General features: G+C 43.8%; 1 protein-coding gene across 1 annotated transcript in view; it reads right to left on the bottom strand.

Annotated features, from left to right (window-relative positions):
* DHX15 (DEAH-box helicase 15) overlaps positions 1-25,683 on the bottom strand; it is a 284,488-nt gene that overhangs the window by 24,567 nt on the left and 234,238 nt on the right. The window contains exons 10-11 of the mRNA XM_029590135.1: positions 20,947-21,138; positions 1,872-1,994 (exon numbers count right to left, since the gene is read on the bottom strand). Coding sequence (XP_029445995.1) covers positions 1,872-1,994; positions 20,947-21,138 — 315 coding nt within the window. The remainder of the gene's footprint in view (positions 1-1,871; positions 1,995-20,946; positions 21,139-25,683) is intronic.

Below are 25,683 nucleotides of genomic sequence, written 5' to 3'. Positions count from 1 at the left end.
CTCACCTCTCTTCAGCAGGAACAGCAGTAGTCCCAGTCAAAAGCAGGAGCAGTAGTGGCAGTACCCCTCCTGCCCAATTCCCTCCAAAAATTGGGCCTGCTGAAGCAGAAGCTCCTGCTCCTCCCATTCGGTCTACTAAAGCGGTGGCAGCTCCTCCTCACCCCACTGGCCTGAGTCAACAGGAGGCGCCAGGCACCAATTTTTAGGCCACTTGGGATCTGGGAATTTTTCACCCGTATAAAAGGGAATGCCTTTAATTCGACCAACATAATAATAATCAGGTGTTGCAGTACATGAACTTTCAAGCCCACATAAGTATCTTCTTATATGTATGTTTTGTTGCTCCAATGAAAATACTGTCTTGTAAGATGCAAGTTTTCCCCAGGATAATTATAGCTAGATGAATTCTGCAATATAACTTTGAAAGAATTAATGTGTTAACTTTGGGAAAAACTCAAATCTCACCTTCATGCTTCCCAATCTGACTCACTCTTGTAGATATATGATAGTTTATTCTGGCTGAGAAACAGAAATTGTTTATTACAGCCACCTACATTGATATGTAAGACTGATGACTATTAAAGATTCAACCATTGGCTAAGTTGTACTGCTCCCTTCTCATGTGCTTAGAACCACACAGAGGACAATTTATAAAGCTGTTCATCCACGTAAAATGGCCTGTCCAGAAACTGCCAACCTCTGCTGGCTAAAAGCACATACAGGTTTCCATTACATGTCTACTTTTAGCTGGGTTAAGCAGAGGTGTTCCCATGGGCATGTTTAGGTCATGTAGTAAAACAGCAAGCACACATTCCATTTTCAAATGTCCATGGGCTAGTTTAGATACATCAATTTTTCTGCACATGAAGCTTATTTTATATGTAGAGAATATACTCTATATACAAATTTTTATGCATTCAAATTTGTTCATAAATGGAGAAATTACCTGATAATTTTGTTTTCCTTAGTGTAGACAGATGGACTTAGGACCAGTGGGTTATGCTCAAAAGTTAATAAAAAGCAGAAAACACTTTTTCTGTAGTTCTTCCAACTTAATATCATGACAATATTAAGTCGGAGGAACATAAAAAAAAAAAAAAAAAAGTAATGTAAAAAAATAAATTTTAAATAAAAGTCCTGTTAGGTTAGGAAAACAGACGTTCAATTAATGAGAATCCATTTTCCTAACCCATGGCTATGTACAGGTTAAGAAAACTGATGCTCGTAAAATTGAGCATCCATTTCCCTAACTCATGCAGTCACTTCTCCTGGGCGCCCGATGCTATGGATGCACTAGGGGCGCACAATTTATCCCTTGTGCGTCCTTTTTAGCATGGTGGCTCATTTGCCTATTGCATTGAGCTCCCAGAAGAGGTGACTGTGTGTGCGTTAAAAAAAAAAAAAAAAAAAAAGTACATCCAATTTGGACACATGTTTTTAGCGAGTCAGTACTGCATCGGCCTTTAAGTCACAGAACAAAAATCTGTAGTTCTTAGCTCTGATTTTCATTTTCAAAGGGAAATAAAACAGCACTGTAATAGTGGTGATACCCATCAAAATAATGTTTTCAATTTTTCTACTAATTCTGAAGGTCCAAGGAACAAATCAGTGGGCAAAAGTTCGTAACATCTTCCTCAGTTCAGACAAATTTTAGTATATGGTACTATTGCTTTACAATACATTATACATTAATATCAAATACTTCAGTTTCCATTTTGATTAGAAATAAAGGTCAAACATAGATGTAACTTTTTTTTTTTTTAATAGGACTAACCTAACATTTTTAACTAACTGAAGAGTTCAGCAGTTCAGTGCAAAACAAACCCTGTTGACCTTTATTTCTAACATGGTAACCACAACACTTCACTTACTTTGCTTGAAAGCATGGTAGACATTCAGCAACGTCAAATGATCGCCATCTATGTGGGCAAATCTCATCTTGGCCTCATCTGCCGCTTTCTTGGCTTCCGTGGGTCGAACAAAACACTGTGGGACTAAACAAGGTTGGTATGGGCCCCAACACAGATGCCCATATCGATGAGTCACGTATTCACAGATAGAAGAACAAGGCCTAGCTAGGTCAGTTCACAGAGCATAGGGCAGGGCAGGATGGGACTTTTCATGGCCTCCAACTGCATCTTGGACTGTTTACTATCTTTCTGTGGTACATCAACACCTAACCACATCTGTAAGACAAGAGGGTTTCAAAGCTACAGAGTACCTGATTATTGTAGCTAGAACTAAAAATAATCATCAAAATCTCTGCTCTGAGGGCTATCAAGCAGCAGAGTATATTACAGGGTTCAAGAGACCTTGATTCAAGACTCAGTGCTAGTAGCTGTATCCAGAAGCAGTGACAGCAAACTGGCAATTAAAAGGCTTTCTTTGCAGAGTGCCTCTAGAAACTGCCAAAAATTACATACCAAAACTAATAAGTGGAAACAATTCAGATCTTAAGCTATAAAAAACCTTCTATGGCACCCATCTGTCACCACTAGTGGTTACTGCTATGAGCACAGGAACACAAAAGACTGTTCTAAGAGTCGAATATTGTGGTGGTGGAGGTAGGGGTGAAAGTATAAAAGATCCCTCTTTGGGGTTATGTAATAACATTTTAAAATAATCTCTTGGGAAAAACATATGCTACCCAATTATGAAAATGTACCATAAGTTAAACACCTTTAAACTAAAGTGAAGCCTTTACTGAACTGGACATATTAAGTTATTACCAGTATTCATAATGATGGGCGCCATACTAAAGGATCGCAGGAACCAACACTTTTCTGGTTGTTGCAATATATGTCTGGCTTGCTCAAAATACTACAGATAATGCAATTCTTTAGTTAAGTACAGTTTAAAGAGAAACAAGGTGTAATCTTTGCTGCAGTATGGTTACTTGTTCAGGGACACTGGTAATAGAAAAACTGCCATAACATAAAATCATTAAGGGAACATTACCAAAACCCATAAGACTCTTTAGCTTTATTTTATTATGTAAAAAAACATTGTTTCCAATTTGCAGTTTGTTAGGATATTTTGATTTACTTTGTACACTGCTCCTTTATTCAATGTATTTGTATAAACGAAAATGGAACACTACCAATATAATCCAGAAACCACATATTAGTGATCCCTAGGGCAGTAATAGTTTCACAAGAAAAATGAAGAAAGTCAAAGATGCGAGTGAAAAAAAAAATAGTTGGGCAGAAATAGATCTCACCGAAGGCAGGTGTGTAATCTGAACGCATGGTGAGAAGCCCACTTTTCCGCACAAAAACAAACAGTCAAGCACTAGCACAGTGAGCTTTGACATACCCCTTAAGATCGAGGGCCTCTTGGGAGCAGGAAAGGGCACAAATCATTAACCAAGAGAAAGCAAATGTTGTTTACCTGTAACAGGTGTTCTCACAGGACAGCAGGATGTTAGTCCTCACATATGGGTGACATCACAGGATGGAGCCCAATCACGAAAAACGTCTGTCAAAGTTTCCAGAACTTGGCCCCTACTGGGCATGCCCAGCATGGCACTAACCCTGCAGACAGCAGGGGTCCTCCTTCAGTCTTGTTTAAAAGCTACAGGCAGTGCCGAAAAATAAAATAAGAAAACATAATGAACCCAACACCACGAGACGGAGGGCGGGTTTCGTGAGGACTAACATTCTGCTGTCCTATGAGAACATCTGTTACAGGTAAGCAACATTTGCTTTCTCACAGGACAAGCAGGATGGTAGTCCTCACATATGGGTGAGTACCGAGCTGAGGATGTCCGAGAAATGCACCAAATGTATCCAGGGGCTCAAGGCACTAGGATTAGGATAAAATTTGGTCGAGGGCATCCTGAACCCTAACGGGCAAGCGGAAGGGTGTTGGTACGTCACGTTGTAAACAGGTTACAAAGGACAGACTGGTCGAAGATGGAATCTTGTCTTCCGGCTTTGTCCAAGCAATAGTGGACTGCAAAGGTGTGGAGAGAACTCCAGGTGGCAGCCCTGCAAATGTCAGAAAGCGGCACCGATCGTAGGTGTGCTACTGAAGTCGCCATGGCCCTCACAGAGTGTGCCTTAACACGGTCTTGAAATGGAAAGCCAGCTTGCTGATAGCAAAAGGATATGCAGTCCGCTAACCAGGAGGAGAGAGTCTGCTTACCCACAGACTGCCCTAATTTGATAGGATGGAAAGAGACGAACAATTGAGTACTTTTCCTGTGGGCAGCTGTACGGTCTAGGTAGAACGTTAGAGCCCGTTTACAGACAAGGGTATGCAGAGCCTGCTCTCCTGGGTTGGAATGGGTCTGGGAAAAAAGGTAGGTAGTATGATGGATTGATTTAGATGAAATCCGAAACTACCTTGGGTAAGAATTTAGGGTGAGTGTGGAGTACTGCCCGGTCCTGCAGAAATTTAGTGTAAGGCGGATAGGTAAATAGGGCCTGTAATTCACTAACTCTGCGAGCTGAAGTGATTGCCAAAAGGAAAATCACTTTCCATGTGAGATATCGAAGTTCACAGGATTGAAGAGGCTCGAATGGTGGTTTCATGAGCTGACCCAAAACCAGGTTAAGGTCCCAAGAAGGGGCCGGAGAACACAGTGGAGGCTTGAGGTGAAGCAAGCCTTTTAGAAAATGTGTGACAAGGGGTTGTACTGATATAGGAACATCCCCGATACCTTTATGGAAAGCGGCTACCGCACTGACATGCATCCTGATGGAAGAAGTTTTTAGACCTGACTGATAAATGCCAGAGATAGTCCAAAAACTTTGTGATTGGACAGGTAAAGGGGTCAAGGGACTGAGAAGAGCACCATGACGTGAACCTGTTCCATTTGTAAGAGTAAGCTTTTCTCGTGGAAGGCTTCCGTGAAGCAATCAAGACACAGGAAATTGGTTCAGAAAGGTTAAGTGGCTGAAGAATTAACCTTTCAACATCCATGCCATCAGGGACAAGGCGTGAAGATTGGGATGGTGGAGGCACCCATCGTTTTGAGTAATCAGAAGCGGGTCCTTTCCCAAGGGAATGTGCCTGCGAATTTATTTTATTTATTTATTTTTTATTTATTGGTTTTTTATATACCGAAGTATTGGTGGAGGCCTTCACTCCGGTTTACATTTTAAACAAGATACAAAGAACAATTTAATGAAATCTTAAACAAATAACTTTAACTAAAATAATCAGGTGTTAACTTTAACATATAATATTGAGCAGGTGTATCTACAGGTAGCGTATGTGAGTCGTTAGATGTGGATAGTCTTTAAATATGAAGAGGCTGAGTTGGAGAATACAGTGTTATCGGAGGGACAGGGGTGTTGGGAGGGCTGGAAGGGAGCAGTAATAGGAAAAGGAGGGGTATACAAGGAGTGGGAGGGGGCGAGGTGTGGGAGTGGAGGAGAGGGCGGTGGGGGAGATAGGGATGTGCTGTGGTTTATCCAATCCCATCTTTGTATGCTCGTTTGAAGAGCCATGTTTTAAGTAATTTTTTGAACATAGTTGTGTTGCTTTGTGTCCGGATGTTGGATGGGAGGGAGTTCCAGAGGTGGGGTCCGGCTATAGAGAATGCTCTGTTCCTGGTGGTGGTTAATTTGGCTGCACTGATTGGTGGGATTTCGAGTTGAGATTTGTTGGTTGATCTGGTGTATCGTTGGGATTGGTGGGTTTGGATTAGGGGTTCGAAGCAGTCATCGTTGTTGTGGTGGATAGCGTTATGAATGATTGTTAGGGTTTTGTATTCTATCCTTTTTTCGATGGGGAGCCAATGTAGGTCCTTCAGTACAGGTGTGATATGATCTGTTCTTTTGAGTCCAGTGAGGATTCGTGCAGTGGAGTTTTGGAGAATTTGCAGCGGGTGTATGACTGATTTAGGTAGTCCTAACAGGAGGGAGTTGCAGTAGTCGATGCCAGAGAATATCAGGGTTTGGAGAATGGTTCTGAAGTCGGAGTGGTTGAGTAAGGGTTTGAGGTGTTTGAGGATGGAAAGTTTGTAGAAGCCTTCGTTTGTTTTAGTGGTGATGTGTTTTTTGAGGTTGAGTTGGGGGTCGATCCAGAATCCTAGGTCTTTGACGGATTCTCTTAGTTTGATGGGGGTGTTATCTATGAAGATGGGGTGGGTCAAGTGATCGCCGGAGATTTTTCTTTCGATCAGCATACATTCAGTTTTGTCGGTGTTGATGCAGAGCTTAAGTTGGTTTAGTAGGTGTTTGATTCGGTTGATGGTTGAGGCGGCGAATTTTAGCGTGTTTTCAAGGGAGGTTGAGACAGGGATGATTAGCTGAATGTCGTCGGCATATAGGAAGTGGGTAATGGAGAGGCCTGATAGAAGTTGGCAGAGAGGTAGTAAGTAGATGTTGAAAAGGATGGCAGATAGTGAGGAACCTTGGGGTACACCTGTATCAAGGGGGATGGGGTTGGAGATGTGGTTGTTTAGGTTGACTTTGTAGGTTCTGTTTTGGAGGAAGGAGGAGAACCATTGTAGTGTTTTTCCAGATAGGCCTATTTCAGAGAGCCTTGTGATTAGGCTACTGTGTTCGATTGTGTCGAATGCAGCAGAAAGGTCAAGTAGGATGAGAACGTACCGTTGACCGTGGTCGAATCCTCTTAAAATTGTGTTGGTTAGGTTGGTGAGCAGAGATTCTGTGCTATGTTTTTTTCTGAAGCCGTGTTGAGATGGGTACAAGATGTTGTTTGTGTCAAGGTGGTCGTTCAGTTGTTTAAGGGCGGCTTTCTCGGTTAGCTTTGCAAGGAATGAAAGGTTTGAGATTGGGCGGTAGTTACTTAGGTCTGAGGGGTCGAGGTTCTTCTTTTTTAAGATTGGAGAGATCCTGCAGTATTGGAAACCACACTTGGTGTGGCCAATGAGATGCTATCAGGATCATGGTTCCCTTGTCCTGACGTAACTTCACAAGAGTCTTTGAGAGAAGAGGAAGTGGAGGGAATGCGTAGATAGACCGGTTGCCCATGAGAGGGAGAATGCGTCTCTGGGCTGAGAGTGTTTGCTGCAAATGAGAGAGCAGTAGTTCTCTACTTTTTGATTTTGAAGAGACGCAAAGAGGTCTATCTGAGGATATCCCCATTGTTGGAAGATGGAGTTTGCTACCGAGGGGTTGAGAGACCACTCGTGCGGTTGAAAGATGCGACTTAGTTTGTCTGCCAACACATTGTCCACTCCCGCAAGTAGGTGGCCCTGAGGTGCATCAAATGGGAGAGAGCTTCCGCCCATATCTGTGCAGCTTCCTGACACAAAAGGAAGGAGCCAGTGCCTCCCTGTTTGTTGATGTACCACATGACCACCTGGTTGTCCGTCTGGATCAGGATAACTTGATTTGAGAGGCGATCCTGAAATGCCCGGAGAGCATATCTGATTGCTCGAAGCTCCAGGAAATTTATTTGGTATTTGGCTTCTTCTGGAGACCAAGAGCCTTGTGTCTGCAGATTGGCCCCATGGGCTCCCCATCCGAGGTTGGAAGCATCGGTGGTGAGAATTAATTGAGGGTCTGGAGCTTGGAAGGGCAAGCCTTGGAAGAGATTGACCTGATTTTTCCACCAGGCTAGAGACTGACAGAGTGAGTTGGTTACGTGGACAATGGTCGACAGGGGCTCAATTCTTTGAGTCCATTGAGACCGTAGAGTCCATTGCATGACTCTTATGGCTAAACGGGCCATTGGTGTGACCTGAACTGAGGATGCCATATGTCCTAGGAGGATGAGAAAGTGGCGTGCAGTCGTGGAGTGCTGAGACTGCAGCTGGTGTGCAAGAGACACGAGAGTGAGGGCTCGCTGTCGAGGCAGGAAAGCTTTTGCCTGTAAGGTGTCCAAGTCTGCCCCAATGAAAGACAAGGTTTGAGATGGGACTAAGTAGGACTTGCTGTAGTTGATGAGAAATCCTAATGAAATTAGAGTGTGCAAAGTTAGATTGAGGGACGACAGAGCAGCTTGCTGAGTGGGAACCCTGATTAACCAGTCATCTAGATAGGGGTAGACGTGAATACCTTGGGTCCTGAGGAAGGCTGCAACTACTACGAGGCATTTTGTGAACACTTGTGGGGCAGATGCTAGGCCGAATGGAAGCACTTGGTATTGATAGTGCTTGGGGCCTACTAGAAACCTCAGGTATTTGCGATGAGATGGAGTTAACGCAATATGAGTGTATGCATCCTGGAGGTTCAGAGAGCAGAGCCAGTCTCCTCTTTGTAGAAGAGGAAGAAGTAAGCCTAAGGTTACCATTTTGAATTTCTCTCGCTGGAGGTACTTGTTGAGGGTCAGTAGGTCCAGAATAGGACGAACGCCTCCCGACTTTTTGGGGATTAGAAAGTATCGGGAATAGAATCCTAGGCCTTGCTGAGAGTAAGGTACGGGTTTCTATTGCCTTGGACTGGAGAAGGAGGGAGACCTCTTGATCCAGATGAACGGAGTGATCGGATGTTCTCCACGTCGGTAGAGGTGGGGAGTCCGATGGCACGGAGAGAAAGATCAGATGGTAACCCTGAGCAATTATCGCCAGTATCCATTGATCCGAGGTGATTGAGTGCCATATGTTGTGGAAGTGACCACAAAAACAATGCACAACCATCTTTACGAGGGATATAAATACCATGAAAACAAACAGGATATCACCTCTATTAAATCATGTATTTATTTTCTAAACACCTTCAAAAGGAAAAATATCTCTGAACACTTCGTTGAAAAAATTGGAGAGCCAAGTTTTCATCCAGAAAAATTTTCGAGAAAGAAGAGGAAGGTGTCATACAATCTCACATCACCGCATCCAACGGTGTATAGCAATTTTAATCATAAACCGACCTCCTCCAACCTGTGAATTATTTTTCTATTTTTTAACGTGATTAAATTTTATAGTGAATTGAGAATTAAAACTTTTTTTGGAATTATATCTACCCAAATTGGGTTTTTGTATCAAATCTTCTTCGCGAGACACCGAACAGTTCCCAAAAACACAGACACCAGATTTTCTCATATACAGTCTTTATACGGGAAACTTCCCTGCCACTTATCTGTATGTCTTCCTATATCAAGTCCATGTCGATGTCCCAACAGGGCCTTGTTTCGAATCATTGATTCTTCATCAGGGGACAGATGTTCCAATTCGGTGTTTGGTGATGCTCTGCGTTTCCTCTCTCCTTAAACAGCCATCGAAATGGCGACCATATGTTGTGGAAGTGGCACAATCGACCTCCCACTGGTATATCAGGCAATGGAAGCTGGCTGCTGCTCTCTAGGTGGTAGTAAAAAACCTGAAGCAGGCCCTGGCTGAGGAGCTGCTTGCGGTTTTTATTCACGTGTTTGACGAGACTGTGCTTTTTGAAAAGGTCTCCTGGCACGGGATCTGGTTGGTGGCAGATAGGACTTCTTCGGGCGGAAGAATGACTTTTTAGAGTCCTTTCTGAAGGGCTGTTTGGACGAATAGTCAGAAGGCATCAGAGAGAGCTGTCTTAGGGTCTCATGATGATCCTTAAGTTCCACCACCATCCGCTGAATCTGTTCGCCAAATAGATTATCTCTTACACAGGGCAGGTCGGATAACCTGTCTTGTACCTCAGGGCAAAGGTCAGAAGACTTAAGCCAGACCCACCTTCTTGTCGAAATAGCAGCTGCAGATTCCCTTGAAGCAGTATCAAAGATATAATAAGATGATCTGATCTCATGCTTGCCTGCCTCAAAATCCTTGTTTACTAGGGTTTGGAGCTGATCTTGAAATTGCTGAGGCAGGGAGTCTGTCAAGTCTTGTATCTGCTTGAAAATGACCCTATTATATTGGGTCATATAGAGCTGATAAGCGGCAATTCGGGAGATGGCGGCCAATGGCATCTAGAAACTTCTGTTTTTTGCCAGGGGGAAAAGAAGTATGAGGCTTTGACCTCTTTGCTCTCTTTTGGGCCGATTCTACCACTACCGATTGGTGATCCAATTGTGGTTTTTCAAAGCCCAGAGCTGACTGCAGCAGATAAGTAGTGTCAGCTTTTCTGTGGACTGGAGCAATGGAGACAGGATGTTCCCAGTTCTTCAGGAGATCCAGAAGAACCTGGCGGATAGGGATGGAGGTTATTACCTTGGGAGCATCCAGGAATTGGAGCAACTCCATCATCTGAAGTCTATCATCCTGTTCAGTCTGTAATTGGAAGGGAACCAATTTAGACATTTCCTTCACAAAATTTATAAAGGAAAGGTCCTCTGGAGGAGAACGCTTTCTACTTTCAGTGGGTGAAGGTGGTGAAGGCAAATCATCGGTGTCTGGTGAGGAATCATCGGTCCAGGTATCATAGGGATCAGCACCTGCCCCTCTAGGATGTAGAGGGGGACGGGATAGTGGGATACCTGAACGTCCTGGTCTAGGCTACGAAAGAATAATTGGAGGCACCGGCATCGATGGATGGCTCGGTGGCGCCAATGGACGCATCGGCACCGATGGTTGGATCGGTGGCGATGGACGTATTGGCATTGATGGCTGAGGCAGAACTCCCGAAGGAGGGATGCGAAACTGTGTTTCTCCTCCCAATGACAGAATGAGCGGGGAGGGCACCGGCGCCATCGGTGACCCAGGGTCCATCGGTGGAAAAGCAGCTATGAGCGCTTCCATCCTGGAAAGCAGCAGTGCCAATGCTGCTGGAATTGGGTCGGTGATCGGTTCCGCAATTGGTACCGGAGGAACCTGGAGTCGTTGCATCGCCTTGTCGATGGCCTCCTGGTCCAGTTCTTCTTGGAGCCCTGGAGCAAGCAGCCCCGGCTCTGGAACCGAAGAAGGAGGCAGAGGCATAGCTGGAGGGGACCATTGTTAAAGGCAGAGTCGCAGCTCCCAATGCCCTACGGGGGAGGGTTGCCTCGGTGACCCGGTCGCCAAAAAGGTTGGTGCCTTTTCTGGACGGGGTTTCTTCGACGGCGGCTTGGACGATGGCGAGGTTGATGATTTCGCTCCCTCGATGGTCTGAGACTTTCTATGCCGGTGGCGATGTTTGTCTCTACGATCCCCTCAGTCCTGAGGGGGAGTAGAGGGTGTCGAAGGCCAAGAGGTCGTCTATGCCGGATGGTCACCGGTTGGTGGATGATGCTGGCGTGAAGTTGACGGTGCCGGTTCTGACGACGTCGATGCAATGGATGGAGTCGAGGTTTGAGCACGGAATAGAAGTTCCATCTCTATTCTGGACTTGCGACCTTTTGGTGTCATTAAGGCACATTTGGTGCAGCTCAGGACATCGTGCTCTCGTCCAAGACACATTACACAGACTTTATGGAGGCCTGTGATGGACATGGTGCGACTACAGTCTGGGCACAGACGGAACCCCGACGCCATGGGCATGGAAAAAATTGAGCTGCGGTGCGGTCGACGGCCAGTAGGCCACAAGGGCCAAACTCGACGGTAATAGATGGAAACACGGGTAAAAACTTACCGGAGTACCGCGGCTTTAAAAAGTTAGAGGAGGGACCCTGGTGGGGCAAATTAACTTATAGTAATTCCGTGAGGAAAATTCCTGTCAGGAATCTCTGCAGAGCTCCTTAACCGTGAGGCTACTGCTGCGTGGAAAAAAGAAGATTGAAGGGGGACCCCTGCTGGCTGCAGGGTTAGTGCCATGCTGGCCATGCCCAGTAGGGGCCAGTCAAAGTTCTGGAAACTTTGACAGAAGTTTTCCGTGATTGGGCTCTATCCTGTGATGTCACCCATATGTGAGGACTACCATCCTGCTTGTCCTGTGAGAAAAGGAGCTCTTGGACCAAGACCGCACAGGCTTTTGCGGTGTCAAAAAGACAGTTGAATAGACAACTTGGGGCTAGAGAGCCCTCCAGAAAGAAAACTATGGATCACTAGCATCTTAACAGCAAGAACAAATTGCTTACATGTAGCTTAAAGTGTAGCCATGATGAACAGGCATAGAACCCAAGAACTTGCTTCAAAGAAGTGAAAAAAGAAATCAGGGTCTGTGGCAGATCCCACTTGCCAGATAGTGGAAACGAGAGTGCTGAGGCATGAAAGAGCTACTCACAAATGGGAGCACCACACCAAGACCCCAAGCACAGTAGTGAGCTTTGACTGAAGCCACCCAATCTAAGCACTCCTAAGATGGGCCTATTCCCCCCATCTGGCAGATAAGCCCAGATGAAAGGGAAGCACATTAGCCAACCAAGTGACCTGCAAAAAAAAGCAAAAGGCATTTCAACTAGCATTCTGGCCAAGGGAAAGGATCATGCACCTTTCCTGGAAGCCATACATTAAGACCATTCCCTTTTGAAGACATACAAGGAGGCAGACTTTGGGACTGCACGAACAGAGAAGCAGCCTCTAAGCTGTGTAGAGCAATACCAATACCCCAACTAAACTAACCCCCTAATGAGCATTCAGTCAGGGCGGTTTGATCGGGTCTGACTCGGCCGTAGGACCAACCTCTTTTCTACTGACATATGGCAATGTAAAAAAAAAAAAAAGAAAAAAAGTCAAATAATATTCAGTACTAATCATAGACCCCAGCCAAGGATGAGCATAACCTAAGGAAGAAATACAGAAACCTCTCTGTTAAGAAACAAACAGGAATGTTGTCAGAGTCAACATCTGTAGAGAACTAGAATTCTCTAACCCAGGATCCCCGAAGGTCCCAGTTCAGATTCAGTCAGACCATTAGATCGGACTGCTCACCCACTTAGTATTGGGCTTCAAGATCTACTGCTAAAGAGAGCATGTTCTTCAACAGAATAACCTCTTGTTCAATGAGGTAGAAAAAAAGACATCTGCAAGGACAAGAAATACCTTGTCAGGAAATGAATGAATGCTGTTTTCAGGGTTTCATGTCTTCTCCTCCCATGAAAGAAGAAAAGACAGTCCTGAAGCCTCCTACATAAGATTACAAATCCCAGGATGAATGCAACCTTTAATAGGATAAGTTGTGCCAGAGAACCTCTGCAGAACTTCTGGACAGTGTGGCTCTCCTATCAGAATATTATATGCTATTTAAGATAACGAGGGGTCAGTGGTTAGAATACCACTCAAAAACATCACTGATTTGCAGGAGTGGTTGCAAAGGGAAAGCAGAGTTGCTTACCTGTAACAGGTGTTCTGCAAGCACAGCAGGATGTTAGTCCTCACACGTGGGTGACATCATCAGATGGAGCCCCGACATGGAAAAATTATATCAAAGTTTCTAGAAATTTCACTTCAACACTAGGCATACCCAACATGCCCTATACCACACATCCCATGGGCTCCCCCTCTCTTCAGTCTTATAACATAGAATTAAATATAAATCAAAAATAAAAGAAACCAAACTCCGTGGGGGTGGCAGGCGGGTTTCGTGAGGACTTACATCCTGCTGTCCTCAGAGAACACCTGTTACAGGTAAGCAATTCTGCTTTCTCGGAGGACAAGCAGGATTGTAGTCCTCACACATGGGTGAATCTCTAGCTACAGGCTGCTCCCTAACATAAAAGGGGGACAGACAGACACCCAAACCAGATGCCAATGGGCACAACAATAATGATGCTGTTAGGGAGACAGCCTCAAACAGATTCCAAAGGTCAGTTTGGCCAAACCTACTGTTACATCAGCCACCCCTATCCAAGCAATACTGAGATATGAATGCGTGGAGAGATCTCCACCTCACAGCCTTGCAGATCTTCTCCACAGGGAATGCTCACAAATGGGTGACTGACGATGCCATCACTCACACAGAATGAGTCTTGACTTGACCCCTAAAATGCACAGTCCCTGCTCCAGACAGAAGGCTAAGGCTCGCTTGCAGACCAACCCGTGCAAGACTTGGTTGCCTTGGTGTGAATGTCGCCTGGAAAAGAAGTTGGCAGGATGATGGACTGGTTAAGACGGAAGTCCATTACCACCTTAGGCAGGAACTTAGGGTGATCTTGCTTATGCATCCTGTCATAATAAAACTTTGTGTAAGGTGGATAAGTTACTAAGGCCTGGAACTCACTGCACGGAAGTGATCGCCACCAAAAATATGATCTTCCAAGTTAGGTACTTCAGGACACAAGTGCGCAAGCGGCTCAAAATGAGCTTTTATCAGCTGAGCTAACACCACATTGAGGTCCCAAGACTCGGTGGAAAAGGAGGTGCCCTGCCACCATAGCCAAGCATTTAATGAAGACACATGGGGCTGACGCTAACCCAAACAGCAACACCCGATAATGGAAGTGCTGTTTTCCCACCACGAATCGGAGATACTTCTAATGACTTGGGAAGATCTTAATGTGGGTGTATGAGTCCTTCAGATCGAGGAAGTATAGCCAGTCCCCTTTTTGCAAAAGGGGGATCAAGGTGCCCAGGGATACCATTTTGAACCTCTCCTTTTTGATAAATCTTTCAAGGCCCTTAGGTCTAGGATGGGACAGAATCCTCCTTGCACTGGTGGAACAGGCTCGAACACTTTGGCCATTAAGAGGGAGAAGAGCTCCGTTAGTAGTGCCTAGTGATGCGCTACCAGCCCCCACAATGGGCTTGGAGGGCAATTTGGTGGGGCACCCAATAGCTTCAATCAGTATCCATGACGGACAATGGAAAGAACCCACTACTCTGAGGTTATACTCGCCCACTGGTTCGCAAAGAACCACAGCCTGCCCCCGACTGGCGGATCCATTGCCATGGGCACAGGTAACTGGACTACGCTCCCTACAACCCAGTCAAAACCTCATCCCTAGAATTGACTGAGGCATCAGATGGGGGCTCTCTGCTGCCTGGGACAGTTGCGGGAGCCCTGAAGCTGCTGACTGCAGTGAGGGAGTGGAGGATAGTACTTCCTCTGGCGAAAGACAAGACCTTCTGCCCCAACCTCGCGGATCTCCTAGCAGAGGATGTCGGGTCCGGACTGCTGGCAGAGAGTTGGAAGGTTTCATGGTGGTCCTGGAGCTGGGTCACTGCATCTCTCACCCTATCTCTGAAGAGATTCTCCCCAGTAAACGGCATGTCACTGAGTTTTTCTTGTACCTCTGGTCAGAGATCAGTGGCCTGCAGCCATGCCATTCTGTGGGCACTGATTCCCTTTGCAGAAACACCCAATGCCATCTCGAAAATACTGTAGGTCACTCGGACCTCTTGTTTTCAGCACTCCATGCCCTTATGCACCAGCAACTTGGGGGTGTTCTGCTGCTGCTGAGGCAACTACTCAGCCACCTCCAGCACTTGCTTCCCGAGGTTCCGCAAATACTGGCAATAAGCATGGCTCCCTGAAAAACCTTCCTCCCAAGAGCGTCCATTGCTCTGTGATCAGACCTTCCGCCGATGTCAATGGCTCGGTAGTCATCGTTGTGGCTCCTTGGTCCTTCAATGCTGATGGCTTGGTCTTCTCCGACCTGAAGAGGCACTACATATTATTGAGCTGAAGATAATGTCCCTTTGGGATCATCTTGGTGCACTTGCGGCAGCCCCGGACATCATGCGATGCACCCAGGCAGAGGACACATTCATTATGGGGGTCCATGATGGACACAGTCCTCAGGCACTGAGGGCATCGTTTAAAACAGGACACAGCCATGATGGGATGAAATAAACGGGAAGCAAGATCAAAATCGATGGCAGTGAGCATCAATGGCCAGCGGGCACTGAAGCACTGCCACTGCGGGGAATCGACCGCTAAAGGAAAATGATGAAACCCTGACTAGGAAAATGATGAAAACCCTGACTAGGAACACTCCAGGGAGGACAGAGAGGGACCCAGCATCAAATGCATGCAAAAAAAATTCGTGTTAAAGCGAAAAAATGGAAAATTTTCCAAAAGAGGCCAAAAGTGAGCTCATAAACTGCAATGCTACAGCTCCCCGGAAAGAGACTGTGTGTGGACGCATGGTATAAACATTCTGGCATGGACAGTGTGGCAAGTCAAAGTTCTAGAAAGTTGACATACGTTTTCCGTGACAGGTCTCCATCTGATGTCACCCATATGTGAGGATTAACATCCTGCTTGTCTGCTGAGAAAATTGAATGTTTTGCCCAGCAGGTATCGGGAAAAGTGCTCCCCATATATGAGAGAAATCCTTTACTGCTTCTGAAGAGTAGATTCCTGCAAGAGGGAATACAATGCCAATACTGAGAATAGCCTTGGCTTGTGGCTGCTCCCTGCATGCCACGAAGTATCTTGGCTGTATGTAGCGCAAAGAGACAGAGTGTTCTTTTCTGAGTTCCCATAGGATACGGAGAACAAGGAAGAAAGCAGCCACTTAGAGGAAAACCACCCAGAGAAGGGAAAGTGAAAACATTCCCTTCTCCAAGCAGAAACAAGATACCAAGAGGGAACCTACAAAGGTTGTCCTTCAGAACCCAACAGTCTTACTGCCATTTCTTGGGGGGGGGGGGGAAAAGAGTGCAACTTTCACCAGGTCAACAGTATATATGCGATCAGTCCCCTGTCCCACACTTGTAATTAAAACCGACCACCTGGAGCCAACAGTGGCACCATCAGAATCCAAGCAACCAAGCCCTTATTCTGGAACCCTCTACTCTCTGTACGACAGTAAGAAAAAACAGCCACTGACTTATGGAGAGAGGGGGTTGCTCACCAACCACACTAAGGTGTTCCAATAGCAACAGAGCCAGTAGCTGGAGGCCGAAGAGCTGAACACCTCCTTACAATGGCAATCCTCTGGAGCACAGGTGGCAAACTCCAGTCCTCAAGGACCACAAACAGGCAGGTTTTCAGGATACCCGCAATGAATATACATGAGATAGATCTGCATGCTCTGCCTCCAATGTATGCAAAACTCTCATATGCATATTCATTGTGGGTTATCCTGAAAACCTGGCCTGTTTGTGGCCCTCGAGGACTGGAGTTCGCCACCCCTGCTCTGGAGGATCGCCAAAAAAAGTGGTCGGGCTGACACCTCCTTTCTCTCCCCAGCTCCCAAGAGGAGAACTGCAAGGAGTTGCTCTGACCTATGGCTAGCCATGAAGAAGCATAGTCCCTACAAGATCAAAGAACTTGCAGTAGAATAACCACTGGAAGCACCCCAATAAAGGAGATCCAGACTGTAAGCTAATATGGGAGGGAACCCAGAAGTTTGTCCCCTCCCCTTGGGGGAGGTAAACAAAGGGGGCAAGTCTCAATGCTCTCCTCCCAGGATCCAGCTTAAATGGGTGGCCCAGAGGAAAAAGGAGTCCACACATGCCGGAAAGGCCAGACGTCTCAGTGCACTGGTGAGTGAGGTGTACCAGCCTGTGATACCTCCTGACCCAAAAGGACATACATCAGAGAGCACTAAGTGCCAGGGGCATCATGGCGCTTAACCTCGGCTGTGCACCACCTTACTGAAAGCACAAATGTGCCCACTACCCCAGCGCAAGCCCCTAGTCTCACGTTAGCATTATAGGCCATGCTCACATCTCAGCCTGTTCTAAGCCACAGTGTGAACCGGCAACTATGCTGTTGGTACCTGCGATGGTGCACTGTGAAGGAGCTAACCGTCACCCAGTGCCAGGGTGTGATCGCACTAATCCCAATGGTGTTCGCTGCCACAAGCACCCCATGGTGTCAGGCACTCAAGAATGGTGTTCGCTGCCACAAGCACCCCATGGTGTCAGGCACTCAAGGGCAACAAATGGCACCCCAGCAATCTTCATTGGTCCTCCCCACGTACATGTAGGGTACCCCACAGCATGCGCTTAACGTGTTCAACGGTGGCCATGGCATCCCTAGTGTCGATAGCGCTCAAGGCATCAGTGGTACCAACAACTTAGGCAGAAGCTGTGTGCTCACATGCTCGGTGGCACTGATGGCATACAACGGTATCAAGGGTACTCCACTGCCTCAATGGCACCCTATGGAGTAGACAGTGCCCAGGATACTTGATAATGCCAATGGTGTTGTTGCCACTTGACAGCACTGACTGCACCCGATGGCTGCAATGGCACTCAACAGTGCCCATGATGCTCAATGGCAACCACGACGCACAACAGTGTTGATGACACTCGAAGCCAAAGGCGCTCATGCCATCAATGGTGCCCACAGCGCCACAAGCACATCAAGGTACTGGATGAAGTCTATGGTGCCCTCTGTGCTCGATGGAGCCTATAGCGCTCAATAGTGCCAATGATGCTCCTGGCTTGGCGGTGCCCTTGGCGCTAATGCTGAGCAATCCCTACTCTTAGGCTACATGCCCAGCATCTGAGACCGGTACGCTGGCATGCTAATGTGCATAACTGACCAATGTTGGGGCAAGGTACTGGCAGTACAGCAACAGAGTTGCATGCTCAGGCTCATGCTCACCTTTCTCTTCCATGGAAACTGCTCTGCCACAGCAAGCTGGCAAGGAAGAAGGGGAACTAGGTAATCCAGGACACCGGAGTGGAAAATTAACTTGGGCCCATAGAGACTAATTTCTAGGAGTGTAGGAAGGATGATCACTCCTCCCTACGGGAATGATCCAGTCCTGGATTCCTTTGCTGTCTGGGCTTCTGTCTATGCCCAGCATCAGACAAAATACCATGGAACTCCTGCCAAGATGGGTATTCAGGCAGGTTCCAAGGCCAGAAACCTACTTGGACCACATAGATTATAGGTCCCATGAGGCACTGACAAAAGCAAATATAGATGAACTGAAGAAGAGAACATGAGTATTTTGCAGGTGCAGCATCATTTATTAACAGAAAAAACCTCTGCCAGGCTGCACTGGCCACTAGGCCTGCCATGTGGCCAGCAGAGAAAACAATTAAAAAAAAAAAAGCAAAGAAACAAACTACCAAAGGTACAAAGGGTGAAAGCAAAAACTCACAGGGCCCTGGTAGTAAAAACAGCTTCTGCAGCTCCAGAACTTTCACAGCAATAGTTGTGAGGGAGAGATAGCAAAGAATCTAGAACTTTCAGCATGCTCTACTGAGCTTGTGCAACTGTAGTCACCTGTCTCCCAGACAGGACCACCGTGCCTTTTTTTTTTTTTTTAAACTAGAGCCTGTAAGACACTGATGTTTTAAATCAAAGTTCCATGCTGGGCTCCATTGGATGATGTCACCCATGTGTGAGGACTTCCATCCTGATTGTCCTGAGAAAAGCAAAGTTTGTGCAAATTTACAGGAAATGACTGAAATTATGCACTGTATGACTTTCATAACTGTGAAACACACAGCCCTAGTGATCACCAACACCAGCAATCCTACAATTACTTTGCCTGAAAAAGGAACTCAATTGGTTAAATTCAAAAATGCACACCAGTGTCCCTGTGTATTCATTGTTTAAAATTCTTCAGAAACACAAAATGTCACATCTGCAAAGAAAGCAGAGTGGAAAACCACCAAAATGTCCAGCTAGTGTATACAGAGACCTAATGTGGGTAGTGCTTATGGATAAAAAAAAAAATCAAATAGTAAAGACAGGCACCCACCTACCACCACCTCCACAAAGCAGGCTCACATAATAAAATGGAATAGTCTGCCCTGCCCATCTGCTCTGAATCTGAACAATTTCAGTTAGAACTCTGCAAACATTGTGGCTAATTCTTAGTTTAAAAAAGGATTCATACCAACAAGCCACAAGAATAAATGGAAGTGGCAGCGTTCAGATTTTTCCCAAAATATAGTGGCATTCTACAGCAACCATTTCAAACACAAATAAAAGTAAAATGGTTATATTCTTATGTAATCAATTCCAATAGTCCCCAATATTTTCATAATTGCCTAAATCTTATAATCACCACGTTAAGGCTCAATGTAATTTTCTACTCTATAACTGTAAAGCTTTTACTATAGAACCTGCTACCAGTTCATGTAAGAAAATGGTTTCACTTTAATGAGCAGGATTCCGTGATTAACAGTAGAAAAGGTAACTAATCTGCATGAAACCGGCCTCCACATTACTTCCTTCAAATTTTCTACTTCTGAGAATAATCCTTCTTATCTCTATTTAAGCAGGCACTTTTTTCTAACTTCCCATTATGCACAGCAAATCTGAAATAAATAGCACTCGCTACAAACTGTGCAATAGTTAAATAGTTTTTCATTTAGGTTTATTAAATGTTTTCATCTGCTCCCATGAATCAGAGTGAAAAATCATGATCAGAAGTGAAACAAATTACTTCAAATACAGATCAGACTGGCCCATATTTGCTATCATATATAGCATTTTGATATTTAGCCACCAATACCAAAGAAACGAATAAGTAATCCACATCTACTTAGATGCGATAAAAGTCACTTTGTTAGAAGGCTACAAAAAGCTGAATGCTCATTCAAAATACATTTAAGTTTACTGCTGACTTTTAACAGGGTTTATGCTATGGAATCAAAGATCTGTAAGCTTGAAAATTTAAGTGTTAGCTTTTTATTTTGAGATAATTAGCAATGTACACAGATCAAGTGTTCTGGATATCATGCTATGTGCTGCAATTTGTGCTGTTTCATAGATGGATGTCAGCTATTAGAAAACTGTAGAATAGCTAATATTTTAAGTGGCTATAGTTAAAATAATTTTAACTGACAAAATGCAGACTTTAAAACCTTACTTTGTGCATGATTAGTTTGATAAAAGCTACAACCTACATGTTGCCATCAGAATCTGAAGTGTTGATGCAAAAGGATAGAAAAAAAAATCATACAACTGCCTTTTGCTTTATTCTTTCCCAGAATCAGGAAATTACAAAAATATCAAAAATATTTTTTGCTGCATCTTCAATACTGATGCATATTTACATCCATGACTACAAAAGAGGATTTCACTGTTGACACTGAAAAGAAAATTCTCAAAATAACTCAAAATAAAAATCCACAGCTGAACTTGATACTGTAAACTCTTCAGATTATGAACCCTTCACCCAATGCTAATATGTGTATATTGTCTTATTCACACAGAATCTGTGCAATGAAGCAGACGTTAAGAAAGATCAGCCCACTTCTGTATTATAAAATATATATATAGCTCAAATGAATTCATCTTTGCCAAAAACTCAAATGTTTAACTAGACTTCTGACGAGGCTTCCTTTACTTGGAAATCTGAGATTTGTTTCAACATTTCTCTCCCTGCTATTACCTGACAGCATGGCAGTAATAGATAGGATCTCATTAGAACAGTTGTAGTCACAACTTGCTATAACCATCTTGGCCAGTTGTGGATCCAGTGGAAATTCTGCCATCATGGATCCCAGTTCAGTCAGATCTCCATCATCATTTAAAGCAGCCAGATAATTCAATAGTTCGAGGGCTCTCATTAGGGTCTCGGGAGCTGTAGAAAAAGACTATATTAGTCAGAAGGCAAAATATGATAATAGATTAACTACTATAAGCAAAATATCATTTTCTGTTCTACGTTGCTAGACTAAAAATACAAGATACTCGCAAATTAGAGAGATCTTGAAACAAATGAACTGGCAATATTTTACACTGAAGTTTTTGAACAGCAGTTACTCCTACAAAGAGCAATTGTGTAGCAATGGGTCAAACCTTTCATGCCCTTGGCAAGAGCAAAGTGAGATAGTTAGGCCACCTTAATAAGAGAGAGCTGCTTACATTTTTACTTTTATACTATAATCATTTGACTATTATATATTTTGAAAGGAAAAAAGGGGGTTCTCTTGCTTGAATTTAATAGATTAAAATGAACTTTTAGCTTTATTTAAAAGTTAGTTTGACTGAAATTGCTATCTTTGCTAAGGTTGAAACAAGTTAGACCAGGGCTTTTCAAACCTGTGCTTGAGTAGCCCCCAAACAATTAAGAACATAAGAAATTGCCATGCTGGGTCAAACCAAGGGTCCATAAAGCCCAGCATCCTGTTTCCAACAGAGGCCAAATCAGGCCACAAGAACCTGGCAAGTACCCAAACACTAAGAAGATCCCATGCTACTGATGCAATTACGTAATAGCAGTGGCTATTCCCTAAGTAAACTTGATTAATAGCAGGTAATGGACTTCTCCTCCAAGAACTTATCCAATCCTTTTTTAAACACAGCTACACTAACCATAGCCTCTTGCAACAAATTAAGTTTAATTGTGTGTTGAGTGAAAAAGAACTTCCGCCGATTAGTTTTAAATGTGCTATTTGCTAACTTCATGGAGTGCCCCTAGCCTTTCTATTATCTGAAAGAGTAAATAACCGATTCACATCTACCCGTTCTAGACCTCTCATGATTTTAAACACCTCTATCATATCCCCTCTCAGCCGGCTCTTCTCCAAGCTGAACAGCCCTAACCTCTTCAGTCTTTCCTCATAGGGGAGCTGTTCCATCCCCTTTATCATTTTGGTTGCCCTTCTCTGTACCTTCTCCATCGCAACTATATCTTTTTTAAGATGCGGCGACCAGAATTGTACACAGTATTCAAGGTGCGGTCTCACCATGGAGTGATAGAGGCATTATGACATTTTCCATTTTATTAACCATTCCCTTCCTAATAATCCCTAACATTGTTTGCTTTTTTTGACTGCTGCAGCACACTGAGCCACCGATTTTAAAGTATTATCCACTATGATGCCTAGATCTTTTTCTTGGGTGGTAGCTCCTAATATGGAACTTAACATCGTGTAACTACAGCAAGGGTTATTTTCTCTATATGCAACACCTTGCACTTGTCCACATTAAATTTCATCTGCCATTTGGATGCCCAATCTTCCAGTCTTGCAAGGTCCTCCTGTAATGTATCAGGATATCCACAATAAATATGCATGATACACATTTGCTTATAATGGAAGCAGTACATATAAATCTCATCCATATTTACTGTGGATATCCTGAAAACCCGACTGGCTAGCAGGTAATCGAGGACAGGGTTGGAAATCTCTGATTTATTTATTTATTTAAATTCTTTTAATATACCGATGCTCAAGACGAGGTCTTATCGTACCGGTTTACAATGAAACTAGGGGAGAACCAATTAACAATATATAGAAGGTAAAAAGTTACATTGAACAAGGGGAATAAACATGGGCTTTGGAAGAAAGGAAAGATTTCAAAATAATACAACTGGAGAGTACCAAAATGGTAACGAGACAAAAGTAAATTAACAAATGGAAATTAACAAAAGGTTGCTGAATTCGGCTGGAGAGTTATCTTAGGCAGATGTTATCAGAACAGGGGAGGTAACGTGTGTGTGTGTGTGGGGGGGGGGGGGGAATAGGGAGAGGGTGGGTATGTGAGAGAGTTAATTTTTTTTTTTTTGTTTATTTATGGTATATGATTTAGACAATGTACCTCAACTGGGTATTTGTGTTTGGCTGATTAGTAAGAAAATATAACTCAAACTAAGTCAGAGGTTTCAAAGGGGTTACTTCCTCCCCTTGAAAGAATAAGCTATGAGGTAAGGCCTAGCCAGCAGTATAAACTGAAATCTCCCTGCAACAGCCTTCTACTCAAGTGGCAATCAGCCTTCGCAGAAACACTAGCCAAGTGAGCTGCTGAGTATTAATGTATTTTAAAGAAGCTTTTGACTGTTTTAATGAAGATCATATACTGTGCATTTTATATTATGTTTATAATATATGTCAATTTGTGGATGTTAAAATTGTAATCTGCACTAAATTAATTGTTTTGGAAGAATGCGGAATATAAGCATTTTTAAATAAATAAAATACTGTGAGATTTAGGCTACAGGGTCAGAGGGCTCTGGGGACTATGCACTAGGCTATTAAATGCTAATACTATTAAGTCCATGAGTGGCTAGTTGTATTAAATCCCTGAATGTAATCTACTTTGAAGTATCAAAAAGCAGAATATAAATAAACATATAAATTAATGACCTAGCCTCTAAGGCCACACAGTTTATAATTCTAAGGAACTTAAATTTTAAGTATTTTAAAACAGTTTGAAAAGATGGATGCTAGCAGGCCTATGTTAAATTTGAGCACGTTATAGTCTTATGTTTTATTAGTTTTATTTTGTGTATTTTATTAATGTTTTTATGATTTTTTATATAACAGTTTATTTTTTTATATTTTTATATATTTACTGTAAATCGCTTAGTACGTTTTGGTGTAAGCGATTAATACATCAAGGTGTAAGTCCAACACCATCTTGGCAGGAGCTTAGGAGCATACCACCCCCCCTTCTGTGATGGGGGTGGTATGCTCCCCATCCACATTGTTTATAGTTCACTTGCTTATCTAACCCTAACATGAATGCAAAGTGGTAACTCTGCTCGTTGACTCTCTTCACCTGTACTTTTGTATATTATCCAGTTAGCCCTCTTTCCTCGTTCATTGTAATTTCCTTTCTCAGTTACTTGTAAACCGACATGATGTGTCCTACGAATGCCGGTATAAAAAAGTGTTAAATAAAATAAAAAATAAAAAATGAAATTTGGTAGAAGGGGGAAGTTACTAGGATGAGGTGATCACCATAAAACAGGCCTGGATTTCAGGATATCCATAATGAATATGCATGAGATAGATTTGCAGTGCATGAAATCTCTCATATGCATCTTCACTATGGATATCCTGAAAACAAGGCTTATGTGTCTCTTGAGGACCAGAGTTGGTCACCCCTGCACTAGGTCCTGGAGTACAGTCAGTCTACAGAGTAATGTGACTTCCACAAAACAAAAAAATAAATATTCCATGCCAGAGCTCAAATCTAAAAGCTTAAAGATGGTCTTTCATTAGCTGGTTAAAAATCAGGCTGACATACCTGTGCATGCGGCTTGATTGACGCTTTCAAGTGAAGCAAGTCCCACATGAGCCTGACAACTAAAGACAGTAGAGAAAAGGGGGTTTCCTTCTACATGGTATATGAAGTTCACAGAGATGACCCCTGACAGGGATGGTTCTGAGGTCAGACAAAGATGTAGAAGGTATTCAAACAGTTTTTATGCTAGGCAAGAAAAGCGATCTAGGGCCTTGACTTCATAACAGATGGCAAACTGCCTCATATAAAGCCCTAAGACCTACTGGTTTCCTTCTTAGAAACAAGAAGAATCCGAGACATTTTACTGGAAAACAAAGGGACCATATTACATTTCCTCCAACGTCCAAACTGAGACTGGGTCTTAGAGTGGAGCAATGATTCCTGGTTTTGCATAATCAAAACTGGGTAAGTTCTCAGCTTGATTTCCTCAGGAATAATTCCCAAAGAAGTGGAAATCAAAGGAGCTATGAGGATGGTAGCTCTCCAGTTCTGGTGTGGAACTGGACTATCGCTCATGGAACAATTCTAAGACCTGGTAGATACTGTCTACCCTAAGACATGATAGACAATGTCTCCCATCTGGACCCCTACAAATGGCCCCACATAAGAATTCAGAAATCAGGATCTTCCTCACTGAATACAATTATTGTTGTCTTCACCACCTCTTTCCAGGAAGGCATTTCAGTCATCCATCTCCTTTTCAGTGAAGAAATATTTCCAGAGTCTACTCCCTTAGAACTTTATATCATGATCCCTAGGTATACAGCTTCCTTTCCACTGGAAAAGGAATGATTCATGTGCATTATTAATACTGTTCAGGTATTTAAAAGTCCATATCATATCCTCTCTCTCTTCTCTAGACTATATATATATTTCTTTTAAGTCTTTCAGTGCATAGCCCACACCATTTGATTGCTTCTTTCTGGACCGCTTCTATGCTTTTTGAGATATGACCTCCAGAACAGTACTTCAGGCAAGACCTCACCAATGACCTGTACAGGGGCATCATCACCTCTTTTTTCCTGCTGGTTATGCCTCCCTTGATGAGTTAATCTTCCAGACAGGGAAACACATTTGCACCCATATGCTATAAGTACAAGACATTTGATGAATACCTATAATGCTGAATCTAGGCCAAAAGTCAGTATGCAGTACT

The sequence above is a fragment of the Rhinatrema bivittatum genome, chromosome 1 (genome assembly GCF_901001135.1).
Source record: "Rhinatrema bivittatum chromosome 1, aRhiBiv1.1, whole genome shotgun sequence".
NCBI lineage: Eukaryota > Metazoa > Chordata > Amphibia > Gymnophiona > Rhinatrematidae > Rhinatrema > Rhinatrema bivittatum.
Note: the sequence above shows the minus strand (reverse complement) of the source record. Positions and strands in the feature narration are given on the sequence as shown.